Below are 26,981 nucleotides of genomic sequence, written 5' to 3'. Positions count from 1 at the left end.
ATTTCATCTGAGTTTTCAAATTTATGGGCATAAAGTTGTTTATAATATTTCCTTATCATCCTTTTAAAGTCTGTGGGGTCTTTAGTGATATTTCTTCTTCCATTTCTGATATCGGTAGTTTATGTTTTCTTTTTTCTTGCTTAGTCTGGCTAGACATTAATGTTATCGATCTTTTCAAAGAATATGTGTTTCGTTTCATTGATTCCTGCTATTTTTTCTTTTCTTGTTTTTTCAGTTTCATTGATTGCTGCTTCTTTATTTTATTTTATTTTATTTTTGCCACGCCACGCAGCTTGCAGGATCTTAGTTCCTGAGCAGGGATTGAACCCAGGTCCGTGGCAGTGAAAGCCCCGAGTCTTAACCACTGGATCGCCAGGGAATCCCTGCTTCCTTTGGTTTTAACTTACTTTTATTTATTCTAGTTTCTTAAGATGAAAAGCTTAGATCATTAATTTGAGTTGTTTCTTCCTTTTAATAAAAGCATTTGAATGCTATACATGTTCTTCTAAGCACTGCATTAGCTGAATCTCACATATTATGGGATGTAGTACTTTGATTTTCATTCAGTGTAATTGAACTAAATTATGATTTACCTTGAGACATTCTCTTTGGCTTATGTAGAACTGTTTTGTTTAATTTCCAAATATTTGGGAATTTACCAGAGCTTTTTCTTTTATTTATTTCTGGTTAAATTCCATTATGTTCAAAGAACATACCTTTTATGATTCTAGTTTTTATAAATTTGTTAAGACTTGTTTTTTGGACAGAATATGGTCTATCGTGGTGAATGTTACATGTGCAGTTCAAAGAATATACATTCTGCTGTTGAATGGAGTGTTACAGAAATGTCAAGAAGGTCAGTTGGTTGTTTATGTTGTTTAGATCTTCTGTATCCCTAATGATATTCTATCTACTTGTTCTGTTGATTACTGAAAGAGGAGTGTTGAAGTCTCCCACTGTACTTATGAATTTATCTGTTTGTTTCCTTTCATTTCTGTCAGTTTTGCTTCTTGTATTTTGAAGCTTTTTTTGAGATGCATATACAGTTAGAATTGTTATGTCTTTTGGTGAACAGACCCATTCATCATAATATAGTTTCCCATCTCTTTTTCTTTGGTAATTCTTTTTACTTTGAAATCTACTTTGATATTAATAGCCACACTAGCTTTCTTCTGCTTATTGTTTGCATGATTTATCTTTTTTGACTTGGAAAGAATGATGTGTGTGTGTGTATATATGTATGTGTATGTGTATATATATATATAAAATCCAGTCTAATAATCTGTCTTTATATTGGTTTGTTGAGACTATTTACATTTAATGTATTTGGATATTTTTTAGCATTCCATTTTAATTTTCTGTTGGCCCTTTTGGTATATGTCTTTGTATTATTTTTTAGGGGTTATGCTAGTGTGATAGTGATTACACTATGAATAGCTAACTTTTTATAGTCTATTTAGAGTTAGTAATATATTACTTCAGGAAAATTAAGAAATTTTGGAACCATATAGGTCCATTTATCTTCACCTGCTGACCTTTGCTATAATTGTCATATAATCACATCTACATGTATGGCAAATCTCATCTGATAAAGTTATAAATTTTGCTTTCAACAATCATACATACCTTAAAGAACCTAAGAGGAGGAAAATAGTCTTTTATATTTTCTCAGATATCTGCTCTTCCTTTTGCTCTTTGTTTATTTCTCAAGTTATAAATTAACTCTTAGTGTCATTTCCCTTTTGTCTGAATCACTTTCTTTTGGATTTCTTTTTGAGCACAACTGCTGCTGATGGACTTTCTTAGTTTTCCTTGTTTTGAGAATATTTTGCCTTTTTTACTGAAAGATATTTTCCCAAGTACAGAATTCTGGGTTGACAGTTCCTTTCTTTCAGTGTTTTAAAGATGTTGCTTGACTCTCTTCTGGCCTGCATAGTTTCTGAAATCTGCAGTCATTCTAATGATTTTCCCCCGTATGTATCATTTCATTTTTTTTCTAGCTACTTCCAAGCTTTTTATGCAACTTTTGTTTTTAGCAGTTCAGATTCTGATGTATCTGTGTGTAGCTTTCTTTGAATTTACCATGGCTAGGGTTTGCTGAGCATCTTGAATTTATATTTATGTCTTTCACAAATACAGAATTTTTCTAAAAACCGTTATTTCTTCAAATATATTTTTTCTGCACCGGTCTTTTTCCCTTCTCTTTCTGGGACTTCGGTGATACTAATGTTAGGCTTAAACAAAATTCTTGAGGCTCTGTTCTCTCTCTTTTTTTTTTTTAACTCTTTTTTTTCTTTCTTTAGATTGTACAATTTCTATTGAACTGTCATCAACTTCACTGACGGTTGCCTCTGCAATCTCCACTATGCTTTCGAACCCATCCAGTCATTTTCAAAGTTAAGATATAGTTTTCAGTCCCCACATTTCTGTCGTGTTCTTTTTTATGATTTCTATTTCCCTGTTGAAAACTTCTCCTCCCATTTCATTTAAGTGTCTTTACCTTTATCCCATGGAGTACAGTTTTAATACCTAACGTCTTTGTCTGATGATTCCAATTTCTGGATTTTCTCAGGAGTGACATCTATTGATTATCTTTTCCATTGAGAATCTGTTACATATTCCTGGTTCTTTGTATGTTGAGTGATTTTGGATTTATTCTGGATGTTCTGAATGTTATGTAGGTTCTTGGTCCTGTTATTCCCTGGAGAATGCTGATTTATTGATTTACTTATTTATTTTTATTTAGTAGGCAACTAACCGGTTAGGTACAAGTAGCAAATTCTCTGTCTTGCTTTCGGAGGGCAGTGGTTCTAATCTTCGTTCCATTTTCAAAGCTTTGGATCTAAATGCACACATGCCACTCAGGGATTAGTCTGAGACTTTGTGGTGTTTTAAATTTTAATTCACTTCTCAGAGCCTGTGATAAGCTGCTTTTTGGTCTGTCCCACACGTGAGCAGCTCAGATTGAGCTTGAGTCTTATGTGGGTTCATATACAGAATTAGGGTATCTGCATCTTCAGCTCCCTCTTCCTTAGGATTCCCCCCACACTCTTTGGCTTGAAGGGGCACTTTTCCCCAGTTATTCTTGCTTTTGAAGAGACAGAATTTCTCTTAGGATTTGATCTGCATATGCATGTGCTGCTGCCGTTCTCTCAAGGTTTGCCACCCTTGCCATCTCTCCGGCCATCGTTTTTGTAAAGTCCTGAAGTTTTCTTTCTTGGGTTGTTGCAGTAGCCCTTTTTTTTTTTTTTTTTTTTTTGTGCAGTAGCCCTTTAATTGATCTTTCTGTTTCTGTTTTTTTCTCTTGCTCATCTGTCCTTTATTGCTGCCAGAGTTTGCTTGATAGAACACAAATTTGATCATATCTTCCTTTGCCTAAGAACTGGAGTATTTAAGGTAGTGAGTGGTGCCAAGGTTTCTGATGAGGGATCTGTTGTCATTCAAATTGTTGTTCTCCTCTAGGTAGTGTGTCATCTTCCTCTTTCTTTCTTTCTTTTTTTTTTCCTCTTAGGTTTTCAGAAATTTGGTTATGATATGTGTGGGTGTGGAATTCTTTGTTTACCTTGCTTATTTTTTGCTCAGCTTCTTGTTCTGTAAGTTTACATCTTTTTCAAAATTTGCAAAAATTTCTGTTATCATTTCTTCAAATATTGTTTTCAGCTCCACACTTTTTCCTCTCCTTCTGTGACTCCAATGAGACAAATGTTAGATCTTTTGTTACTAACTTTTAAGTCACTAAAGCTCTGTTCATTTCCTTCAATCTGTTTTCTCTCTCTTCAGACTGGATGATTTTTATTTACGTATCTCTATATTCACTGATTCTTTCCTCTATCTTCTCTGTTCTGCTCTTGGACCCCTCTTGTGAGTTTTTATAAAACGTTTCATTTGTTATATTTTTCCATTTTGTTCTTCTTTACATCTTCTGTTTCTTTGCTGAAACGTATATTTTTGTATTTGTTCCAAAAGTGTCTGAAGCTGCTTATTGGGCCATTTTTCTGAGAGCTGCTCTAAGATTCTTGACAGATAATTCCAGGATCCTTGTCATGTCAGTGCTGGTACCTGCTGATTATCTCTTCTCAGATGCGTTCAGATTTTGTATGGCAAGTAATTTTGGATTGTATCCTGGATATTTTGAGTATTATGTATGAGACTCTTGTTCCTATTTAAATATTCTGTTCTAGGAGGCAGTTAGCTCGTTTTGGCATGTATGACCTAGCTCACTTTTTAAAAGTACAGCTTTATTGAGTTATAATTTATATACCATAATATTCATACATGTCATAATACCATTTTAAAGTGTATGATTCAGTGGTCTTTAGTATATTCAGAGAGTATATTCAGAGTGCAACCGTCACCACTCTCTAGTTTTAGAACTTTTTCATCACCCCATAAGGCAAACCCACACCCGTTTGCAGTCACTTTCCATTTTCCCTACCCACTAATTTCACCAGTCTAGGCGCTGCTAATCTACTTTCTCTATGAGCTTGTTTATTATGGACATTTCATAGAAATGGAATCATATAATTATATGTTCTTTGTCACTGACTTCTTTCACTTACTTAGCATGTTGTCAAGTTTCATCGTATTGGTATTCCACATTTGTTTTTCTCTTTATCAGCTGGTGGACATTTGGGTTGTTTCTTCTACCTTTTGGCTACTGTGAATAATGCTGCTATGAATTTTTTGTGTACAGGTTTTGGCATGGACATACGTTTTAATTTCTCTTGGCCATATCCTAGGAGTGTGCTGGCTCTCTTCTGTGCTGAGATTAGACTGCCCACTTAGTTACAATTTAGTTTTGCTGTGTTGATTCTGATCAGTTTCACATATTGCACCCGAGGGCATGCCCAGGACTTCATACACAGATTTAAAGAATCCCCTTTTTCACCTTCCTCATCTTTGTAATTTGTTTCCATTCTCTTGTTAGGAGGATAAGGGAAGCTGACTCTATTGTCATTTGTCTCCTCCAGTGGGGAGGGAGAGATTCTTTTTTTTTTTTTTTTTTTTTGGTAGGTAAAATAAGCGTTTAAAAAATAAAAGCACTGTATAAATTAGGAATTTTCAAGTTGATTCTCTGTCTCATAAAAAAAATAGAAGATTTAAGATCATTTTTCACGTTTTGATGTATTAAGTTTTATGCCAGGCTTCATTTGTATTTTATGACAATATAATTATGCTAATAATGAATTTTTTCCAGAAAGTAGAATTTATTATTCTAACTATTTCATGTAAGACTAATATTAATAGCATTAAAACTAACATTTCACACGTTAAATTATGAGTTTAGAGGAGAAATGATATTATGTGGTGGAAAAAGCTTTTACCTGTATTGCCTTTTTTATTGCTGATGAAAATCCTGTGAGGTAGATGTTGTTATTCTCATTTTACAGTGGGAATAGAGAGTGAAAGACCTGAAGCAATTATTTATGCAAAGTCTGATAGCTACTAAGTGATAGCTGAGTTGCCAAACATGTCTTTCTGGCTCATTTTCTATAGCAAGCCATCTTCTACTCTTCAATAAGAAGTTTCTCCTCAGTTATAAATTCATAATCTTCTGGATTTCCAGATAGCATAGGGGTACTTAGGATCATGAGTTTTGATACCAAACTGACATGGGATTGAGATCTATTTCTGCCAATGTGCCATGAATGTTGCATGGATTTAGTTTGCTGCTTTACTGAACACTTGATAAGTTTTATGGCATTACGGTTTAAAACAATCTTGTGAAATAAGCATTATTGTTATAACTGTTTTGCACACAAGGAAACTTGAGGCTTAGGGAGTTTGAGTAACATACCCGTTAGGTGACCAGGCTGAGATTCTTGTAGCTCTTCTAAAGTTTTGCCTGTTTCTTCTAGTTTCTCAGTCATGTCTTATTTACTCTTCAGTGAAAAGAGAGTATTGTTCTACAGAGTTCTTACGTGTCCTTTGTGAAGTTAGTATGAATGAGTGCGTTTTACAGTACACAGAGATGCCATAAGAAAAGTCTAAGCTCATTAAATAATTTTCTATGATATAGCAATATTTTATTTATCTCCAAGCTTGTTGATTATTTAAATGTATATTATAACAGGAACTTTTAATGTCACGTTCCTGGATAGGCTGTGAGTGGTTGGTGAATCCTCAGATTTGTATATAAAATATTATTTATACGAATTTTTCTAGGCAGGCGGTAGTAGCTTTTACAAGATTCTCAAAAGTGATCTCGGATCTCAAAATGGTGAGCATCACTGTACTGTAGAAAAGGAACCCAAATAATGGTCACTGTGTATGTAGAATTAAAAAACATTTTTTCAACACATGGAATGATTTCAAAAGTAGTTTTTTAATTTATTTTTTCAAAAAAGCTTAGGAAGATTATACAACAGGATAAAAAAAATTTCCTATTAATTGAAATATTATAGTATTCAAATAATCTGAACATCTATATTACATGTAGGTACATATAGATACAATGAATATCTCTGTGTATTTATATGTATACATATATGTGTGTGTATATATGTACACACACACACCTGACATATTTCTATAGGTATCTATCTGTATGATGGGGAGTGCTCCATCATCCCCTCTTCTTGACATGTATCATTACTTTATATGCTCTACATTTATTTGCTGTTCGTATATTGTCTTCCCTCTTTCTAGCACTAAGTTGTCCAATGTGTCAGTCACTATCCGCATGTGGCTGTTAAAATTTATTAAAATTAAATTTTAAAAGTTCCGTTCATTTTTTTGCACTGACCACATTTCAAGTGCTCAGTAGCCACGTGTGCTTAGAGGCTACCGTACGGGACATGTATAGAACATTTCTATCATTGCAGGAAGTTCTGTTGGACAGCATTGTTCTGGAATGTAAGGTCCAGGAGGGCAGAGACTTTTTTTACTTAGTTTTTCTTGTTTTTTATTTTAATAACTTTATTGAGATGTAATTTACATAACATAAATCTCACTAGTTTAAAGTACACAATTTAATGGCTTTTAAGATGCACTTAGAGAGTTGTGCAACTGTAAACGTAATTTTAGAACATTTTATCATTCCATAAAGTAAACCTTGTATTCAAGAGCATTCACGCTCCATTCTCTCCCTGTCCCCCAGGCCACTACTAATCTGCTTTCTAGAGACCTTCCATGATTCACAGTTTTATCTCCCATGCCAAGAATATTGCTTGCCATTTATTTTATGATGGCCCTCATGACCTTTGCCCCCTGGGGTTCCTCTCATGATTTTATGTTGTATGGCAAAAGGGAGGTTATCTCAGTGATTTTCCACCACAAATCCTGGAGGTGAGGTATAATTAGCTCCTTCCTTTGATATTAGACTTGATAGCTAACTAAGCACATACTGTTTGCTGTCACTGAGGCCAGTCTGTAGACAGTTTAGTTAGTGTGCTGATGGCCAGTCCAACTGGTATAGCCAGCTTCGTTAGTGTACTTACATGGGGGAAAATATTAACTAATAAAGTCAGTACCTTTGTGGCCAGGATATGATTTGTACAAATTAGTGATCATTCAAAGTGGGACAGGGCTTCCCTGGTGGCGCAGTGGTTGAGAGTCCGCCTGCCGATGCAGGGGACACGGGTTCGTGCCCCGGTCTGGGGAGATCCCACATGCCATGGAGCGGCTGGGCCCGTGAGCCATGGCCACTGGGCCTGCGCATCCGGAGCCTGTGCTCCGCAACGGGAGAGGCCACAACAGTGAGAGGCCCGCGTACCGCAAAAAAAAAAAAAAAAAAAAAAAAGTGGGATGATACCCAAGGTGACTTACTGGAGTGTGGGAAGAAAGCATTAGGGCTTATACTACTATTATTTTTAATTTTGATTTTTAAAATTTATACTTTAGAGTGCACAATATTTAAAGTAGTATATGTTTATTAACATGTAAATATACATTTACTTGAGTTACATAATAAAAATTCTTACTGATAAGAGAGCATGATGATTAAGGTTTGGAGACTTCTGCTCTAGCAGACAAGGTCACCTAAACTTTTATTAGGGATCAGGTGGACAGACAATGCAGACTTGGGAGTGAGGGATGCAGAATGCACTATAAAGAAAACAAGAAATGCAAGCTCAGCACGGTGTAATACAATAATGTATCGTAATGCAGAGAGGAAAAAAATACCCATAATATAATCTAGAGGTTCTCTTCATATTGTTTAAAAAGAAATCAATAAATATTAAATAATATTTTAAATAAAAACAGTATTTAACAAAAGACTTGCATGTGAGGTTGGCTTCCAAAGGCAACTCTGTGTAAAGACTAGCCCTGAGTGGATCTGATTCTTCTTTGTAGAGTGGTTATGCTGGCAGTAAAACCAGATACTTTGATAAACAGGATTTATTGTTTCCTGTAATACTTTATAATGTTAAAACTATTGCATTTTTCTTATGTTGAAAATGTCTTAATCAAATTTTGTATTCATGGCTAGGATAGAGAATAAAACTTTAATTGATTTAATTTTAGTTCTGTTTCATGTTTGTGCTGGTTTTCCTGCATTTAGTAGTGGCCACTCCTGTGTTATAAACAGCTCAGCATGCTTATTTGATTAAGGGCTCTAGACTGGGCAGTTTCAGCAAGATGAGACATTGGCAAGGCATATGGGCATGTGCAGGCATCTAGACAGGGATTGGCAAAACTTTTTCTGTTAAGGGCCAGATAGTAGATATTTTAGGCTTTGTACACCAGATGGTCTCTGTTGCCAATACTCAACTCTGTTCTTGTAGCATGTTAACAATCTTAGATATATGTAAACAAATGGGTGTAGCTGTGTGCCAATAAAACTTCATTTACACAAATCGGCAATAGGCCAGTAGTTTATGGAGCCCTGATCTAGATTAACCATGTCAATATGGTTCTCAATCCAAGAACATGATTGCTACAAATTAAAAATAAGTTAATTACTTGAAACTTAGAATGCATTGTAGAAATGGTATTAGAAATAGAAGAAGCCTGTTTTACCTTTTATGTAGCTGAATTATATGCTACCTAATTTTTGAAAATCTCTACCCAGCTGGAATGTACAGATGATGTTAAGAGTAAGAAGTGAAGAAATAGATTGGAAACTAGGTGTTTGTGGTCAGAGTGTAATCTTGGAGTGTAAGACTTCTGAATTTTAGAAGAACAGTTCCAGGTTGTGAAGATGTCCAAAGTGTGTAATGGGAGTTCTTTGCTCAAGTGGCATGGAGGTGAACATTCTTCAAGCTGAAGAAGAGATCAGGAAACTACAAAGGGGGAATTGCTCCTTCCTTATTGTGGAAGTGGTAGGAGTTTTCCCCCCTTACTCCTATCTCTTGATGGTGAGAAAGGATTTTCCATCCTTTTATCTTGGTTGGTGTCAGCCCCTCCATGTTTCTAGTAGAGTGAAAGTGGCAAAGAGGAAACCTCTTTGCAGTAAGTAGAGGCAAAGGTAGGCTCTTGGTAGGGGCTTTTGCTAGGAATGGGTGATGAAGGTACAGAAGGATTTCAGGGGCTGTGGTGAGTAGAGTTTTCTTTTAAGTCTGTGTAATTGTGCCTCTGAAGGTGAAGCGGATGGGACAGAGTGGGTGGCTTTCATGTACTCCTGTTGTGTAGCCTAGGTGGGGAAACATAACAGTTCTTTCACATCACCTCTTATAGGTGGGAGATAAGGATTATAGTTGTAGCTCCTAGAGTATATGTTTCTTTAGAGGAGGGGAAATGTATTTTAAACTAAGGGTAAGGAATTTCCCAACATAGCACAGGACTGGGTCAGTTCGAGTAGGTGGGGTGGTAGAGAAATAGAGGGGTTTTGGGGAAAGAAATCCCCAGTAGTGTTAGATTTCCTCATATGCAGTTTGGGAGGTATATTCCTAATTAGGAAGATAGATTATATTGTAGGTGATAGTTGCAAAGCTTCCTGTTCTTAAATTTCTGGCTTTATTTTCTTATTAAAAGAGCTATATATTTCTTGACTATGTATTAAGGTACTTTTTGAATATGTTACACTTCTCTTCTTCCGTTAGAGAAGAAATTGAAATAGAAGTGGTGGTGTAAGATCATGGAACAAATTAGAATTTTCTTTAAAATTAAGTCTCTGAGGCTCTAAACTGTTATCATACAGGCTTAATTCATGTCTGATAATTTGTATCATTTGATTCAGCCCTGATTTGGGGTTTTTGTAATTTAAATTATAGCAATATTTTGACTTTAAGGGTTTGTTACAACTGTCAGTTAGAAACTAGGGAGAAGGATTGTTTAGTGGACCCTACTGATGGATCTAAGCCTTGTTTAGATCAAGAGGAACTTTTATACAGACTTTATATGAGGTTGTGATCATAACATTTCTAAATATTAATTGATATTTTCTATTTGTTGAGACATCATTTTCCTGGTTTCCTGTAGCTATTGTCCATGATTTCCTTTAGAATTTTTGAGTATATTTAAAACAGTTGATTTAAAGTGTTTGTCCAACAAGCTCAATTTCTGTTTCCTGAAAGACAGTATCTGTTCATTTCTCCTTTGAATGGGCTATACTTTCTTGTTTCTTTGTATGCTTTGTAATTTTTTTGTTGGAGACTGGGCATTTGATTATTATAATGTGATAACTCTAGAAATCAAGTTCTTCCCTCTCTTCAGGGTTTGTTGTAGTTGTGTATTTGTTTAATGACTTTTCTAAACTATTTTTTGTAATGACTGTATTCTTTGTTTTGTGTGGTTTCTAAAGTCTCTGTTCCTATAGTTTATGGTAAGCTAGTGTTTTGACATAGATTTCCTCAAATGCTTGGAGTCAAGAAAAAATAAAGAATTCTCCCATTCTGTGCACATTGACTCTGTTGGGACACTGCTTCAGTGCTTAGCCACATTGTTTATGACTCTGCCTTACCCTTCACTTCCTTCTTGCTCTGAGTCTGAAAATTAGCCAGAGGTGGAAGTGTATAGTCTTCTCAGGTCTTTTCTGAGCTTGTAGTCCAAGAAAAGTCTCCCTGGGCATGCATGTGGCTTCTCAAATTCCCATATCAAAATAATTGATTTTCAACTTTTTAATACATACATTTAGAGCTATATATTTCTCTCTAAACAATGGTTGAGCTTCATCTCATAAATTTTGATATGGTGTGGTTTTAGTATTAACAATTAAAAATATTTTCTAATTGTCCTTGAGACTTATTAGTCTATTGCTTAGTTGTCAAACTTTTGGGGATTTTAAGTTTATTTATTTTTGAATGGCCACTGTATATGGGGCTGCCACTAATTACATGGCTTTTGAATACATGGTTCCTGTAGCCAGTTGTCATTGATTGATTACACTGATTTAATTCAATTCTGGTGTTACTTCTTGTTGTGGCTTAAGAACAGGTACAGGCAGACCGCAGAGATATTGCTGTTTCAGTTCCAGACCACCACAGTAAAGCCAATATTGCAGTAAAGCATCACATGAATTTTTTGGTTTTCCCAATAATGTAGTTGCACATAAGAGTTATGTTTACATTATATTGTAGTCTATTAAGTGTGCAATAGCATTATGTCTAAAAAAACAATGTACGTACCTTAATTAAAAAATACTCTGTTGCTAAAAAATGCTAACTATCATCTGAGCCTTCAGCAAGTCTCAATCTTTTTGCTGGTGGAGGGTTTGAACTACTGTGAGAATTATCAAAATGTGACAAAGAGATACAAATTGAGCAAATGCTATTAGAAAAATGGCACTGATAGACTTGCTCCATGAAGGGTTGCCACAAACCTTCAATTTGTAAAAAATGCAATATCTGTGAAGCACAATAAAGTGGAGTACAAGAAAAGAAGATACGCCTGTAGTCATTTAAAGAGGGTGAGAATTTATTTTTCTCACTGTCAGCCCTGGTTTCTAAAAGACTTTTGCAGGCCCAAAGGGTTAAATAAATCTAGAGGTTCAAGGTTCTCAAGTACATCTACCAGGTGGCACCCTCCTAGGTATCGGGGCACTATCTTTAGCACTGAAGTCTTGCCAGGGCTGTGAACTAAACTTTTTCTGTAATTCTGCTCCTTTCATAATCTGGTCCTGGGCTGGTTTTCCAGTTTGGTCAACCCTCTGGCCTCAGAAATAGTCTCTTTAAATGTTACAGAGTCCCCTGGCATTTACACTGTATCTAAAATTGGTGGTTGGTGAATTGAGTCTTATAGGATCTTGGGGCAAGCTGCTTATGGGTCGGTGTCTTAATACAGGCACTCTGCTGCAGTTTTCTGCCTTTAGCATATCAATGGCTTTTAACATAAGTCAACTAATTCCACAGTCCTTGTAACTACCCTTGCTATTTTATTTCTCAAATATTAGAGATATCACATAAGTCTCTTGCATTAGTCAGTGCATCACCTTCCTCTGGTATCCTCTCTCAATTCAGCAAAAGTGAAAGCCTTTGTCATTGTGAGCTATAGCATGCCACAGGTTATTGCCACTCTCTCTACCACCCTCAGTGTGACTCTTCTTGCCATCTGGCCAGTGAGTGATCCAGCCCCAGAGCCCATCTTGAAGTTCCTGGTACTGTTAGATTGGTCACACTCCCCTCCACCACCTTGAAGCAGATCCTGAGACAAGAATTGAGCACATGTAGTATATTTGGGAGATTCAGGGACACTGACAGAAGTGATAGAAGAGAAGGAGCCAATAAGGGAGGTATGTTATCAAGTCAGGTACCACACCGGGTGACTGGAGCCAAATCCCACAAGGAAGTGCACTTCATTATTATTGCAGCAAAGAGATAAGCAAGTTTGGAGTTTTTCCAAATCATTCATTGGCTAAGGGCTGCCCTGGGAGGATGTTGATTCACAGGCACTTTCAGCCCACCACATGCATAGGAAGAGTGGGTTCTAGTAGATAGAGGGAGCCCTTGAACATAGATGCAGGTGCTGGCCCGAGAAAGTCAGGCTGGAGTGTATGGAAATGGTCAGAGGGTCTGAGAGGATATGGTGTAATGCTGACACTGTTGGCAACTGTCTATTTTCAGCTATGCAAGATAATATGAGATTACTTTCTGAAGTTGTACTGATTTATCCTATGAGAATTATCTCCACATCCTTGCCAATGTTTGGTATTATTAATCTCTTTAATTTTAGCCATTCTGTTGGGTCCATAGTGGTACGCTATTGTGATTTTATTTTGCATATCCTTTATTATTATTGGTTGGTTTGGGTCCAATTAGGAAAGAGAATCACACAGTAATTTTAATAGGAAAAGTTTAATGTAAAGGATTATTGACTGTAGCACAGATTGGAACAACGAGAAATTGGCTAGTAAGAAGTAAAGAGAACTCTGCAAAATATAGAAGTAGTAGATACAAGGAGCAGCCACTACTACTGTTATGGCTGAGACAGAACACTTAAGTGAGAGTCCCTGTGACCTGGCCTGAGATCCAGACCTTGTTGGGAGAGCAGGCTGTGGCTTACTGAATGGCAGAAAAGTCACTGTAAAGCTGTACCTGCGGAACTTGCTTAACATCTGCCCTTTGGAACTTGCCATGGTTACTTATGGGATGCTGGGGAAAGCTGTTCACAGAGTGGTGTCTCACTGGAGGCCTCTACTGCAGAACTGCCTGAGGGGAAGTGCTGGGGGAAACTGTTGGTGGCTGGGTGCTGGTGGCCATCAGGTACGTAGGAGCCTAGTACCTAGTGCTGCAGGAGCTTGTTGAGTGAGTACATTGGAACTTGGCAGCAAATCTGTTTCCTCCTGCAGTCTCTCCAGCTTGCTCTATTGACAAAGCCTGCAGGCTTAGCATCCTGCCATCTGGAAAAAAAAAATATTTAAAGGGCCCAGATCCATTTTCATAAAGTAGGCAAAAAGTCTGAATTTTGAGGTGGGAGGCAATGGATAACTGGCACAGTCTGCCCTTTAATTATTCAGCGTCTTCTGGATGCATCTTTCTAAACACACGTGAACTCCCCAGCAACCAACAAAGCTGTATTTCTACCTAAGAAGATACACTTTTTCCAAGTGAAGTTCTCATCCTCTGTCCAAAAGGAGGAAACGCAGGTTTCGAGAGTCATTGTATCTATCACTGGTTATGTTAATTGCTCTTCATATTCAGTCATAGTCGCACTAAATATTCCATTATCTAAAGTCTAAATTGTAAAGTTACAGCTTGTAAATAAAATAAAAATGTGAAGGAGAGAGGATATGTGTGTGTGTGTGTGTGTGTGTGTGTGTGTGTGTGTGTGTGTGTGTATGTATCAAATAGAAACTATGTAAAGTTGTTAGGATACTTACCTATTTAATTTGTTAAAAGACCATAATTGATGCGTATGGTTCTGTTCTTCCACTCTCCATACCGTATTTCCGCTGCCCTCAACTAGAATCTTGGCTCCTTGGAATTTTACTTGGTGGAGTGACCCACACCCAATGGGTTGAACCCTCAGTCATCCTGCTGTAGTTTGGATATTTTTTATGGACCTGTCTTCTAGATCTCTCATCCTCTTTTAGCTGTGTTTAATGTGTTGTTAAACCCGTCCATCGAATTCTTAATTTTGATTAATGTAGTTTTCAGTATTAGAATTTCCATTATTTTTTTCAAATATACTGTTACTTTTTACAGTTTTCAGTTAACTGCCGAAATTTTAAATCGTGTCTTTTGTCTTTTTGAACTTAGTACGTCATATTTGTTTTATAGGGCACATCTGATAATCTCCACAATTGGAATATCTTCAGGTCTCTTCCTGAAGATATTCTGTTGGTTCTTGTTTTGTTGTCATCTATCTTTATGTGTCTTACTATCTTTGATCATAGTAGACATCTTATTTGAAAAATTATTGGTAGAAATAATTTGAGGACTAGGATAATGTTATCTTTCTTCAGAGAATATTTTTGTGTCTTCCAGTTAGGAGCCTTGGCATGATAGTTCTAGTATCACCTTAAGCCAGTGGTAGGTCTTGGGGTTTTCTGTCATCCTGATGACTTGTAGCTGGGTTGCAGTCCACGTAATGGCTGGTTTCTGGTACACCTTTACCCTTATAGAAAATTTTTGTGTCCCAGTTCAGAGTGCCGTGTTGTTTATTTGAGCCCCTACCTTTTGTAGGTTGTTGCATCCAGCTTTTGTCCCCCTTCTTCCTTGAGGCTATCAAAAGTACTCTCAGCCTTTTGGCAGTCTCTAATAAATAGATAAAATTCTCCATAACAGAAGTAGCTCTGGATGCCTGGTTCCTCTTTAAAGAATTTGCAACTTCTGGATCTTGGCTTAGTAGGTCTTACCATTTTGTTACTTATAAGATTTAAACATTGTTCTTTAGCTTTTTAAGTTATCTTCAGTGGAGGTTTGTCTGAATTAGCTCATCTGGAGCTATTATTGGAAGTGAAAAATCAGGACAAGCTATTTAACTTGTTATTTAAAATGTGCTTCAGTTTTCTCATCTGTAATATGGAATTAATAATTACTATCTTATGGGGCTTTTGAGATTTTTAAGTGAGGTAACACATTATGAGCTTACAGTGATACCTGATACTGTAAAATGCTCAATTTATTATTATATTACTTTGAGAACATTGGAATGTTTAAACACTTTTCCAAGCATGAATTAGCCCTTTTTTAAACCCAAACTAATCTGCAGGGATTACGAAAGACTTTCAGATAACATTTACATTAATTGACCTTTCGGTTATCCCTGATTTAGGCAAGTGAAACTCTTTTCCTTGAATGTTTTTGAGACTCTACACTATAAGGAAAATTTAATTTTTGTCTAAAACTAGATAATTACCCTGATGTCTGTGTAGACATGTATGTATGTATGTATGTATGTATAAATATATGTGTGTGTATGTATATGGGGATATATAAAGACTGATAAGCCAGTATGTGTGTGTGTGTATGTCTGCATAAATACATAAAGGCTAAATGGGAAGATATCTTAGTTATTTAAAATACTGTCTTTTGTTGATAAAATATAATTGGGCTGGAGCTAAGGAGAACAAAATGAAGTAGAATTGGGTTATTGTTTAAATATTTTAAAATTCTGAAAATTTGAAGCTTTTCTAAATATCTTTTTCTTTTCTGTGTTTAAAATAGAGGATAATTACAAAACCCTTGATTTACTCTATTTTTAAAATTGACTGAGTTCTTGGACTAGATATAAAGTTGATGAAAGAAAATGATTCTAAAATCAGGTAGCTGAACTCAATAAAGTCTGGTGACAGCTACTTTAGCAGTCTTGCTGCATGAAAAGCAAACATAGCTAACAATGTAACCTCCAAAAGTGCTAGGTACATATACTATTTCTCTATTCCATAGATCTGCATCTTTCAGAGTGCGTTTGATCTTCTTTCTTTTGCATCTATCTAATTTTTGGGCAGAGTAAGTTTAACAATCTATTTTGCATCAGCATAGAACCCATCTGTATAATGTTGTCTTTCAATGTGTTTTTCCACTTTGTAAAATGAAACAATCATAATACATAAAAATTTAAAGAAATTCAAAATAAGTTTCCTTTGAGATTTAGAGAGATGATATATGGCAATCTGAAAATTTTCTTAAGTTGTAAATAAATTCTCCTGTTTGGAAGTTTGGTTTAGTGTCTTTTTAAATTTTTTATGCTACTGTGTGTCTTAAAGTTACTTTAAGGTAATCATTTTCATGATTTTGTTTTCTAGGTTAACAGAACCTTCTGGATATTTAACAGATGGTCCAATTAACTATAAGTATAAAACTAAATGTACATGGCTAATTGAAGGCTAGTAAGTATACAATTTGCATTAAATTATTTATTCTGAAATGATAAAGAAGGTGATTATATCAGTGTTAAAGCATTAAAATATAACAACTTCATAGTTATATAGTTTATTCTGTTGCTTATTATTGGAAAACATTATTCATGATGTTTTAAAATGGGATTGATAAATTTTAGATATAATGTTTAATGTAAATTACAATATCCTTTTACTTGTGATAATAGTTTGATTTTTACATATATTTATTTTTAAGTTATATTACTATGGCATTAAGTCAAGTATGCATTTTTGGTTTCTTTTAAATCGCTTGTTATGGAATTTGAAGACTGCATAGAAAGGATAAAAATATTCCATGCTGAATTATGCCATTGGTTCATACTATTCAGCATTTTAGTTCTAAGTGTGTTAAAAAAAGAACATTTTGTGAAAGAGAGAGTTAATTGTCCTTTTAGAGGCATTTTTCAGTAATTAGGGCTTGAGACTGAATTTATCTATTTAAACATATTATGACTGGATCATAAATGATATGAGTTGTTTTTGAACTATTTTATGATTTTAAAGAGTGTATTTGGAAAACTGGGTTTTTATTTTTGTTACTTTAAAGGTCTTTTAAAACTTCAAGGTTATTAATTCCCTGTGTACCTGTGGTCTCATTCATTTGTTAACAAATAAGAGTATATCGTATTGAGACCTTTTGATTAAAATTTGAAGACCTTATTAGTACCTCTAGTTAAGAGTTCATAGAAATAAGGACAGTCTTGAGTGTTGAATTTAAAAATCAACTTTATTCAAGTACAATTTGCATACAATGAAATACACCCATATTAAGTGTACAGTTCAGTAAGGTTTCAGTAATGTATACAATTTTTGTACCTCCACCTTAGTCAAGACATAGAACATTTCCTGTTGACTAAATTTTTATAAGACATAGAATATTTCCTCTTGACTAAATTTTTAGAAAAGGATGATACATACATATGGCTGGGTAATAGATTTTGGAGTTGTATATCATTTTTACAAATTAGATATAACTGGTTATCAATCTTTTATACTGATGATGTATGGATTTATAGCTAAATTATCTGTAAATAGGTTTTTAATAAACTACTCTAAGATTTCTTTAGACCGTGCTTTACATATTACATATTAATTTTAAAATATTTTAATTTTTTTTCAGTCCAAATGCAGTGTTAAGATTAAGATTCAATCATTTTGCTACAGAATGTAGCTGGGATCATATGTATGTTTATGATGGAGATTCAATATATGCACCTTTAATAGCTGTACTTAGGTGAGTAGTTATGTTTAATTGATGAATTTATAGTCAGTTTTAGAAAAGTAACTGTATAATTTATTAATTTTAAATATATACTCATCTTTACTGCAAAAATAAATTTAGCATAGGCGTTGATGGCTAAACTTCAAAGATGGTATAAGACTATGATGATACTGTGACCATCAACTTAGGGGTATATATAATAATGTAAACATTGATATAGCAGAGATAAGTAGTTACTGTTTCAGAAACGTAGATTTATTAATAAATATCCCTTATTCTTGCTGCACATATTTCATTCTTTTAAAGTGAATTGAATCTGTTTTCAGAACTATCTGTATTTGGATAGATTAATGTGACTTCTAGCTGACAAAGGAATTAATAGATATATATTTTATAGTTATCTTTTTATTTTAGAGAAATTATAAAATTTTAAATTCTGTAAAAAAGGTTAAGTTATGCTTTATTTAGTGGTTTAATAAAGAAGGCGTTTCTATCAGTTCTCACAGTTTGGGAATTTTGGTTGTTTCCAAATATTTTATTGTTAGTAGTCAGGTAGTAAGATTTAATTTAAAAATTTTAAAATCACAGCATTTTCAGTATCAATTTAAAACTCTTTATTATGTATGTACAAATTATTATGAAATGTTTTATGAACAGGAGAGAATATATTAGATAGAAAATTTTTTGAGCATATAGTGTAGATTTAGTGTACAATTTAACTGCCATGATTGTTGACCAGAGTTATTCATTACATTATTCCTTACTTTTGTTACTTACACAGTATCTCTTATATGTCCTGTCATTGTTAAAAATTTAAATATGGGTAAAAGCTTATTGTTCCCTTCAACATTTTTAATTTTATTTTTCTTTTTACTATTTATGTTGTAAATATTCTGTTTTAACAGGAATGTAAACTATTATTTTTTGGGGCAAACATGTAAGGGCTGTATTTCCAAATGACTGTTTGAAAATAACTCCTTGAGAACTTAGATGCTTATTCTGTGATATTGCTATTGTTCAAGATACTTGTAGAACTTAATTTTTGAGTTGTTTGAAAATTATAGAAAGGGTATTCTGGAGTAACCTTTCATCTAACACCAATAGATAGAAAATGGAGCAGAGCCTTGTGAATAATTACATTGTAAGATAATTTATTGCAACAATTAGATAAGATACTAGGTTCAAACATTTATTTTTAGCAATTTAGATATAACTGTTATCATTCCTCTATTTTTATGACATTATTGACTGACCATCATTTAGATGTGTGCCTTTTCATTTGTTTTTCTAGTAGTTGTGATGACTGCATTAATTAACAGTGATTCACTAACACTCTTACCAGCCATTTCTTGATACTAAAGGAAGCTTTTGTAAGATAATTAGCAGGATGGGATTTAGTATATGACTGTGAAGGTGGAACCAGTGACTTTTCATCAGCAAGTGTTCCTGTTAACTATCCTGAGAGAGATGGAAAACTCATATTTATTGAATATCCACTTGATTGTAAACACTGTACTAGGCAGTTTAAATGTCATCAGTTCTTGTTAGGATATTGTGGAAGAAGTACTATAATCCCCCATTTATTGTTGAGAAAATTGAGACTCAGAGAAAGTTTTACTTCTAATAGATGGTAGAGCCAGGATTAGGACTTGACAGTCTCCGAACTTAAAAGCCTATACTGTTTGTACTTCATTTTACTAAGAATTCAGAATCTAAATGTTTGAATTATTCCAGCTGTATAAGAATTTATTATTCAACAAACATTTGATAACCTCCTCAATTCAAGAGACTGTCATAAGCCTGGAGGATGCAGTAAGGAGTAAGATACAGGCCATTGCAGACACCAGCTACCTGAAGTTGCGCCCAACTTTATAGGTTAAGTGCACAGTCCTTCACAAAACTGACCTCACTTCAGATAACAGCTGCAAGTTCAGGGGTCTCCAGGCTACCTGTACTTCTGACCAGCTGGCTACAAATTTAGAGGTGCCTGTGGCCCCCTCAGGTTCAATAATTTGCTAGAATAACTCACAGAACTCAGGAAAGCACTATACTTACGATTATAGTTTTATTATAAAGGATAAAAATCAGGACCAGTCAAATGAAGAGACACATAGGGTGAGATCTGGGAGCATCTCAAAGCTGGGTACTCAGGACATATGTTACCCCCCCAACATATCAGTGTGTATTGCCACTTACGATGCTCACCTGATTTACAGGTGTACAGAGTTTTTTTTGGGGTTTCCTTTTGTAGGCATTATTGATCTAATCATTGGCCATAAGGCTGAACGCAATCTTTAGCCCCATTCTGACTCTGGAAGTCAGATTGATTTCTTATGGCTTAAAGCCCCAGCCAATCACATGGTTGGTTTTTCTGGTGGGGCCAGCTCCCATCCTGAGTCACCTCATTAGCATAAACTCTGAGCCCACTATGAATAACAGAGACATTCCTATCACTTGGGAAATTCCAAGGATTTGGGGGCTACATCACCACACAGTACTTGGGCCCTGGTGGTGGTATGTAAACTGATTTTTTATACAGCACAGTAAGTGTTATAATCAGGTTATGAAAAGAGTGCTATATGATTTCAGAAGTAATGAATTCGTCATGGTGAGTTTCATCATGAGTAGAAGAATGATAGACAAATTGTGGGGGTCAGATAGGACATTCTAGGTAGAGAAAAACATACGTACCAAGGCGTGTACACACTAAAGAACGTTATACTTTGCATCAGTAGTAAGTAGTTATGAGTAACTTGATCATAGGAAATGTGAAGGGATAGGTAAGTGCCAGATTACCCAATAAATGGTAATCAGTAACATCTACTGAATACTTACTATGTGAGGGGCAGTGTGCAAGAGTTCTTTATATATGTCAAGTCATATAATCCCCACAATAACCTTTTAGGTAGGTATTATTATTGCCATTTTGTAAATGGAGGATTAAGGCACAGAGAGAGTCTGTGAGTGGCCCAAAGTTGCTTAACTGGTTGATGATAGAGTCAGAATTTGAGCCTGATTTTATAATGCTGTAATCACTGTAGTGTTGCTTTCTTGTTACCGCACTAAAGAAATTGGACTTTATTCTGTAGGAAAGACTTTTTAGAATATGGAGAATGGATTGGAATGGAGACCTGCTATTTTTTATTGTGTGCTAGACGATCATGTGCTGGACACCATGTTTGTAAAGTCATAGGTAGTGATAATTTGAGGCCTAGAAAGTTATTATATTCCCTAAGAGTGCCTGGGGACACTAGAAATCCACAACCAACTGAATTCTAATTCAGGTGTTGAGGTAATTCACACCCAAACTGAAATTCAGTCCCCTGAAGGGCCTGTCTTCTACTAGTTCACTTTTACACCTAGTTTTTGGGGTCTCAGGTCAAAGTGAGGGCCCTGTGTTCCACTTTTTGGTTTCCTAGCTATGTAAAACAGCCCAGTTTCTTAGCCCTTCAGACCTCATCTCCAACTTTGAAATCAGTGAATGCCCATAAGGAGAAATGGCTCTAATTCATGGGCTTGCCCTTTTCTTAGTTCTCCCAGTACCTTCAGGCTGATTTTTTTTAACTGTCATTTTTTCTGGTTGATTTCAGTGGGAGGGTTGGTTGGTCCAAATTGGTATGTTATGTGAGAAGTGTGAGTCCTCTTTCATTTACTGCTTTCAAAACACTTATAAACAAACAACCAAGCAAACAAATCTGCTCTTTTCATCTGTTTCAGAGGGATTAATCATATCTGTTATAAACATCTGGGAATATTATTTTTAGTAATCATTTGATATAATCTCACTGCAATGAAAAATATATATGTGTAACTAAAACTGGTCTTACAGAATTTTAATTGTGTTGACAGCCTCCTTTTAAAATCTTTTCTTCTTTCACAAACATAAGCTAGTCGATGTTATAATAATTATTACAACATCAAGCATTGTTTACTTTTTAATTTGTTTGCTTTTCAAAATGTGTTTACAAAATAAATTATTTGACTGTAATATTTCATTTTGTTCTGTCAAATATGATTTGAATGAGGGAATTCAGTTCCTGGTGGTGCCTAAACATAAGTTTAACAGTGTCTAAAGGCATTGGCTATTTTGAGTAATGTAATTTGTTGTTAGCAGCTTCTTTTCTTTCTCAGATTTTATGCTTTCATAGATTTAGAGAGGATAGTATGTATAAATAAATGAAGATATATAATTTTCCCCCATGAACAAGTAGGGTTAAAAAGGGAGAAGTTCCAGTTATTAATTTAGAACTACTGCTTTTACACATTTATATTTCTCCCCATAAACTTCACTTTCTTTTGTGTGTGTATGAGTAATATTGTCTTTTGGAATAATTATATATTAATGTAATTTGAATAAGTATGCAAACTTCTAAAGAAATATAAAAAGTGTGTATTTTAACATGTCCTAAAATACTTAGATTAGTGTATTGGAAATGTACAACTTTAACTAGAGTAGCATTGTAGTCACTTAGCTGATGTGGAACGTTCTATCTAGCTTCATGAGAATTTGCACCTTGTGGGGAAAAGTAAGGCTATAAGGTCACTTGTTAGAGTACCAGGGTGGTTTTATTTTATTTAATTTATTTAATTGGAGTATAGTTGATTTACAATATTATAGTAGTTTCAGGTGTACAACATAGTGATTTGATATTTTTATATAGATTATACTCCATTTAAAGTTATTATGAAATATTGGCTATATTCTCTGTGCTGTAATTACATCCTTGTATCTTACTTATTTATATCTAGTATTTTGTACCTCTTGATCCTCTTCCCCTATCTTGTTCCCTCCGCCACCCCTCTCCCCACTGGTAACCACTAATTTGTTCCCTGTATCTATGACTCTGTTTCTGTCTTGTTATATTCATTTGTTTGTTTTATTTTTTAGATTCCACATGTAAGTGAAAACATATATGTCCTTCTCTGTCTGACTTAATTCACTAAGCATAATACCCCCCAGGTCCATCCATGTTGCTGCACATGGCAAAATTTCATTCTTTTTATGGCTAATATTCCATTTGTGTGTGTGTGTGTGTGTGTGTGTGTGTGTGTGTGTGTGTACCATATCTTCTTTATCCATTCATTTCTTGGTGGACACTTAGGTTGCTTCCATATCTTGGCTTTGTAAATAATGCTGCTAAGAACATTGGGGTGCATATATCTTTTTGAGTTAGTGTTTTCATTTTCTTTGGATATATACCCAGGAGTAGAATTGCTAGATCATATGGTAGTTCTGTTTTTAATTTTTTGAGAAACCTCTGTACTGTTTTCCATAGTGGCTGCACCAATTTATATTCCCATCAAGAATGCACTAGGGTTCCCTTTTCTTCACATCCTCCCCAACATTCATTATGTTGTCTTTTTGATGATTGCCATTCTGACAGGTGGGGGTTGATGTCTAATTGTGGTTTTGATTTGCATTTCCCTAATAATTAGTGACGTTGAGCATCTTTTCACGTGCCTGTTGGCCATCTGTATGTCTTCTTGGGAAAAATGTCTCTCCATGTCTTCTGCCCATTTTTTAAACAAGGTTTTTTTTTTTTTTTTTTTTTTTTTTTGTTGTTGTTGAGTTGTATGAGCTCTGTATATATTTTGGACATTAACCCCTTATCAGACATATCATTTGCAAATATCTCCTCCCATACAGCAAGGTTGTCTTTTCATTTTGTTGATCGTTTCCTTTGCTGTGGCAAAGCTTTTAAGTTTGATTAGGTTCCATTTGTTTAGTTTTGCTTTTGTCTCCCTTGCTTGAGGAGACAAGATCCAAAAAAATAATGCTACAACTTATGTCAAAGAGTGTTCTGCCTATGTTTTCTTCCAGGAGTTGTATGGTTTCTGGTCTTACATTTAGGTCTTTAATCCATTTTGAGTTTATTTTTGTATATGGTGTGAAGGCATGTTCTAATCTCATTGTTTTACATGGAGCTGTCCAGTTTTCTCAGCACTATTTGTTGAAGAGTCTAGTTGTTCTCCATTGCATATTCTTGCCTTCTTTGTCATAGATTAATTGACCATAAGTGCATGGGTTTATTTCTCAGTTCTCTATTCTGTTCCATTGATCTGTGTGTCTGTTTTTGTGCTAGTACTCTTTACTGTTTTGATTACTGTAGCTTTGTAGTATCGTCTGAAGTCAGGGAGGGTGATACCTCCAGCTTTGTTCTTTTTTCTCAAGATTGCTTTGGCTATGCAGGGTCTTTTGTGGTTCCATACAAATTTTAGGATTATTTGTTTTAGTTCTTTGAAAAATGTCATGGGTGTTCTGATAAGGATTGCATTGAATCTGTAGATTCCTTTGGGTAGTATGGACATTTTAACCATATTAATTCTTCTCCAAGGTGGCTTTAAATGAAGGTTTACATATGACTTAAGTTAATGATCACCCTATAGTATTATGGCAGGATGGATGGCAGGACAAAAGGGAGAAATGGGACATAGCAGTCCAAATGGTGAGAAGAGAAAAAGGAGTATGGTGGCATGAGAGTAGATGTTAGTCTGTTGGCAGCAGTAGCAGAGCTAATTGGTGAGAAATGGCTAGGAACTCATTTTAGATTTATTTTTCTAGTTGCCCATTCTAATATAGATACTTAGTGATTCTGACAAGAATATTTTGAGTAAATTTTGTGTGATTAACTGTCATATGTACATTAATATACAGAGTGTTCAATTTTGCTCTCTTACAGTGGTTTGATAGTCCCTGAAATAAGGGGAAATGAAACTGTGCCTGAAGTTGTTACAACGTCTGGCTATGCACTGTTACATTTTTTTAGTGATGCTGCATATAATCTAACTGGCTTCAACATTTTTTACTCGTAAGTATTTTTTCAAAAAAATTCATATTGTAACGATTCTTATAATTTGACTTAAAAGAGTTTATTGTTTGTTTTTATAAATGTCTTATATACCAGGAACAGGCTAGTGTGTTAAATTCCAAAATATATAGCATCTCTTTCTAAGTGACATAAAATTTTAATAATATCCCAAAATACTGTCCAAGCTTGTATAGGATAGTTTCTAAGTCTTAGGACACTATGGTAACAAGTTAAGTTTGGTTAAAAATTAATTACAAAATTAAAAATTTTTGGAAAACAATTAAGTAAACATATTATACAAACAGTGTCACTTTACTGGTAATAACGGATGTGTAGGATTGCAGGGAGCCCTCATCTGCCCTGCTGTGCTCCAAGGTATTTTATACCTAATTTGGAGAGTGAATGAGAGCTGAGTTTTCATAGTCCTTCTGTATTCTAAAGACTGTACTGGATGCTTTATATATATTATATTCTTTAATTCTCTTCTCATCAGTCTGTCAAATGGGTATTTTTCCCATTTTACACATGAGGAAATTGAGGCTTAGGAGATAAGGTAAGTGGCCATATACCACTGTCTCCTCTAAAATTAGAAAGTAGTATTTATTGAGCATCTATTGTGTAGACTCTGTATACATTTTTGTATCTGGAAGTCCAAGGGTGAAGTGAATTAGCCAGAGATGCTTTCAGTTGCTTTCATTAGGAATGGCCACAGAGGAACTTGATACATTTTTTTTGTTTGTTTTCTTCAAGAACGTAGAGAATGATACCAGAGAATTTTTCGCGAGGAATAAAATATTCTAAATATCCTTGAATCAGCAATTTATTATAGGATTTATTTATATCAAGAATTTACACAAGGGAGAATAAATATATAGTAGAATATAATCAGCTTTATAATAAAACTTGGTAAATATCCTTTTACTTCCATAACAGTGTATAAGTGATAGCATGCTGTTTAAGTATTATATAACCAGTTTAAATCATGGCTTCTCATATTGTTTCAGGTATTCATGAATTTAATTTTTTTCTGTGAAATATATATTCAAAGCAGCTGATTACTTAAGTCTTTACAAAACAGTGTGCTTGGAACTGTATAGATCCTGCAGGTGTTGAGTATGTAGTCTTGGTAGCAGAGTAAACTCAGTGAATGAACTGAGGCCAATTGCAAACATGTGTAACCGAATTGCTTTAGGGTTTAAAAGGTACAGAGTAAAGAATTGAAGTCGCATTGTAAAATTGCGTTAAATGAAGCACGTAGACACAACATAAAAACTATAAAGTTAACAGAATATCAGCCGAAGTTCTTTTTCAGTTGTCTTGAATTTGAGTATATATGAATTATATTTTACAGAATCAATTCTTGTCCTAACAATTGCTCTGGTCATGGGAAGTGTACAACTAGTGTCTCTGTTCCAAGTAGAGTATATTGTGAGTGTGATAAATACTGGAAGGGTGAAGCTTGTGACATTCCTTACTGTAAAGCCAATTGCGGCAGTCCAGATCATGGTTACTGTGACCTAACAGGTGAAAAGCTGTGCGTCTGCAATGATAGTTGGCAAGGTAAGTGGCTTTTGAAACATTGATTTATGTATCTAATATATTAATACAAATTCTACACTCATTTGTTTTGCTGTAGTTTACACACCCAAATCTCATGTATTTGTTTTATTTTTAGAATTTCAGTAACAGTCAACTTCTTAATAGCTTGCTTCTTCACAAATAAAATTAGTAAAGATTTTGTCTATGTGCTATTTTGGGAATCAAGTGAAGTTATATATGAAACTCTTTAAATTGTAGATGTGTGATCATTCTGATCTTCTTTAACTTTTTGTTGAGTTCTCAAAGATTTGGTGACGTGGCTGAGATTAACACATGGTACATTCAAATTTGATTTGTAATGGGTAATATAAATAGTATATTGCAAAAATAGATGCTCATCTGGGAAGGTACTGGACTATATTAAACTTGTTTCTTGGGAAAGACTGACCTCTTGTGGCTATGTTTTAAAAGAACATAGAGTATTTTTAAAAGTTTAGAAGTTTTACAGCTGCTTATTGCAAAAGCAATGAGAAGAATTGGGGAAGAATTTCTAAACAATTTTTATAAATATCTATTATTAAAGATTAATTTTAGACTGCATTGAAGAGTTTTAGCTTACTTAAGTATTTGGGTATAAAATCATAAATCTTGTCATTGTGGAATTTAATGAAGAGATAGGTCCTAGTTATCTATATACTTACCCACCCAG

At 34.6% G+C, this 26,981-nt stretch overlaps 1 protein-coding gene across 8 annotated transcripts in view; it reads left to right on the top strand.

Annotated features, from left to right (window-relative positions):
- ATRNL1 (attractin like 1) overlaps window positions 1-26,981 on the top strand; it is a 696,391-nt gene that overhangs the window by 11,864 nt on the left and 657,546 nt on the right. For all 8 annotated transcript variants that reach the window (XR_013824301.1, XR_013824302.1, XR_013824303.1 and 5 more), the window contains exons 2-5: window positions 16,568-16,651; window positions 17,823-17,936; window positions 24,605-24,733; window positions 26,085-26,293. Coding sequence is in view for 3 of the 8 variants with exons in the window: in XM_079900307.1 (XP_079756433.1) it covers window positions 16,568-16,651; window positions 17,823-17,936; window positions 24,605-24,733; window positions 26,085-26,293 (536 nt within the window). In the remaining 5 variants the exon portion in view is untranslated. The remainder of the gene's footprint in view (window positions 1-16,567; window positions 16,652-17,822; window positions 17,937-24,604; window positions 24,734-26,084; window positions 26,294-26,981) is intronic.

Source organism: Stenella coeruleoalba (genome assembly GCF_951394435.1).
Source record: "Stenella coeruleoalba genome assembly, chromosome: 16".
Lineage (NCBI taxonomy): Eukaryota > Metazoa > Chordata > Mammalia > Artiodactyla > Delphinidae > Stenella > Stenella coeruleoalba.
This window is presented reverse-complemented; position numbering and strand designations above follow the sequence as displayed.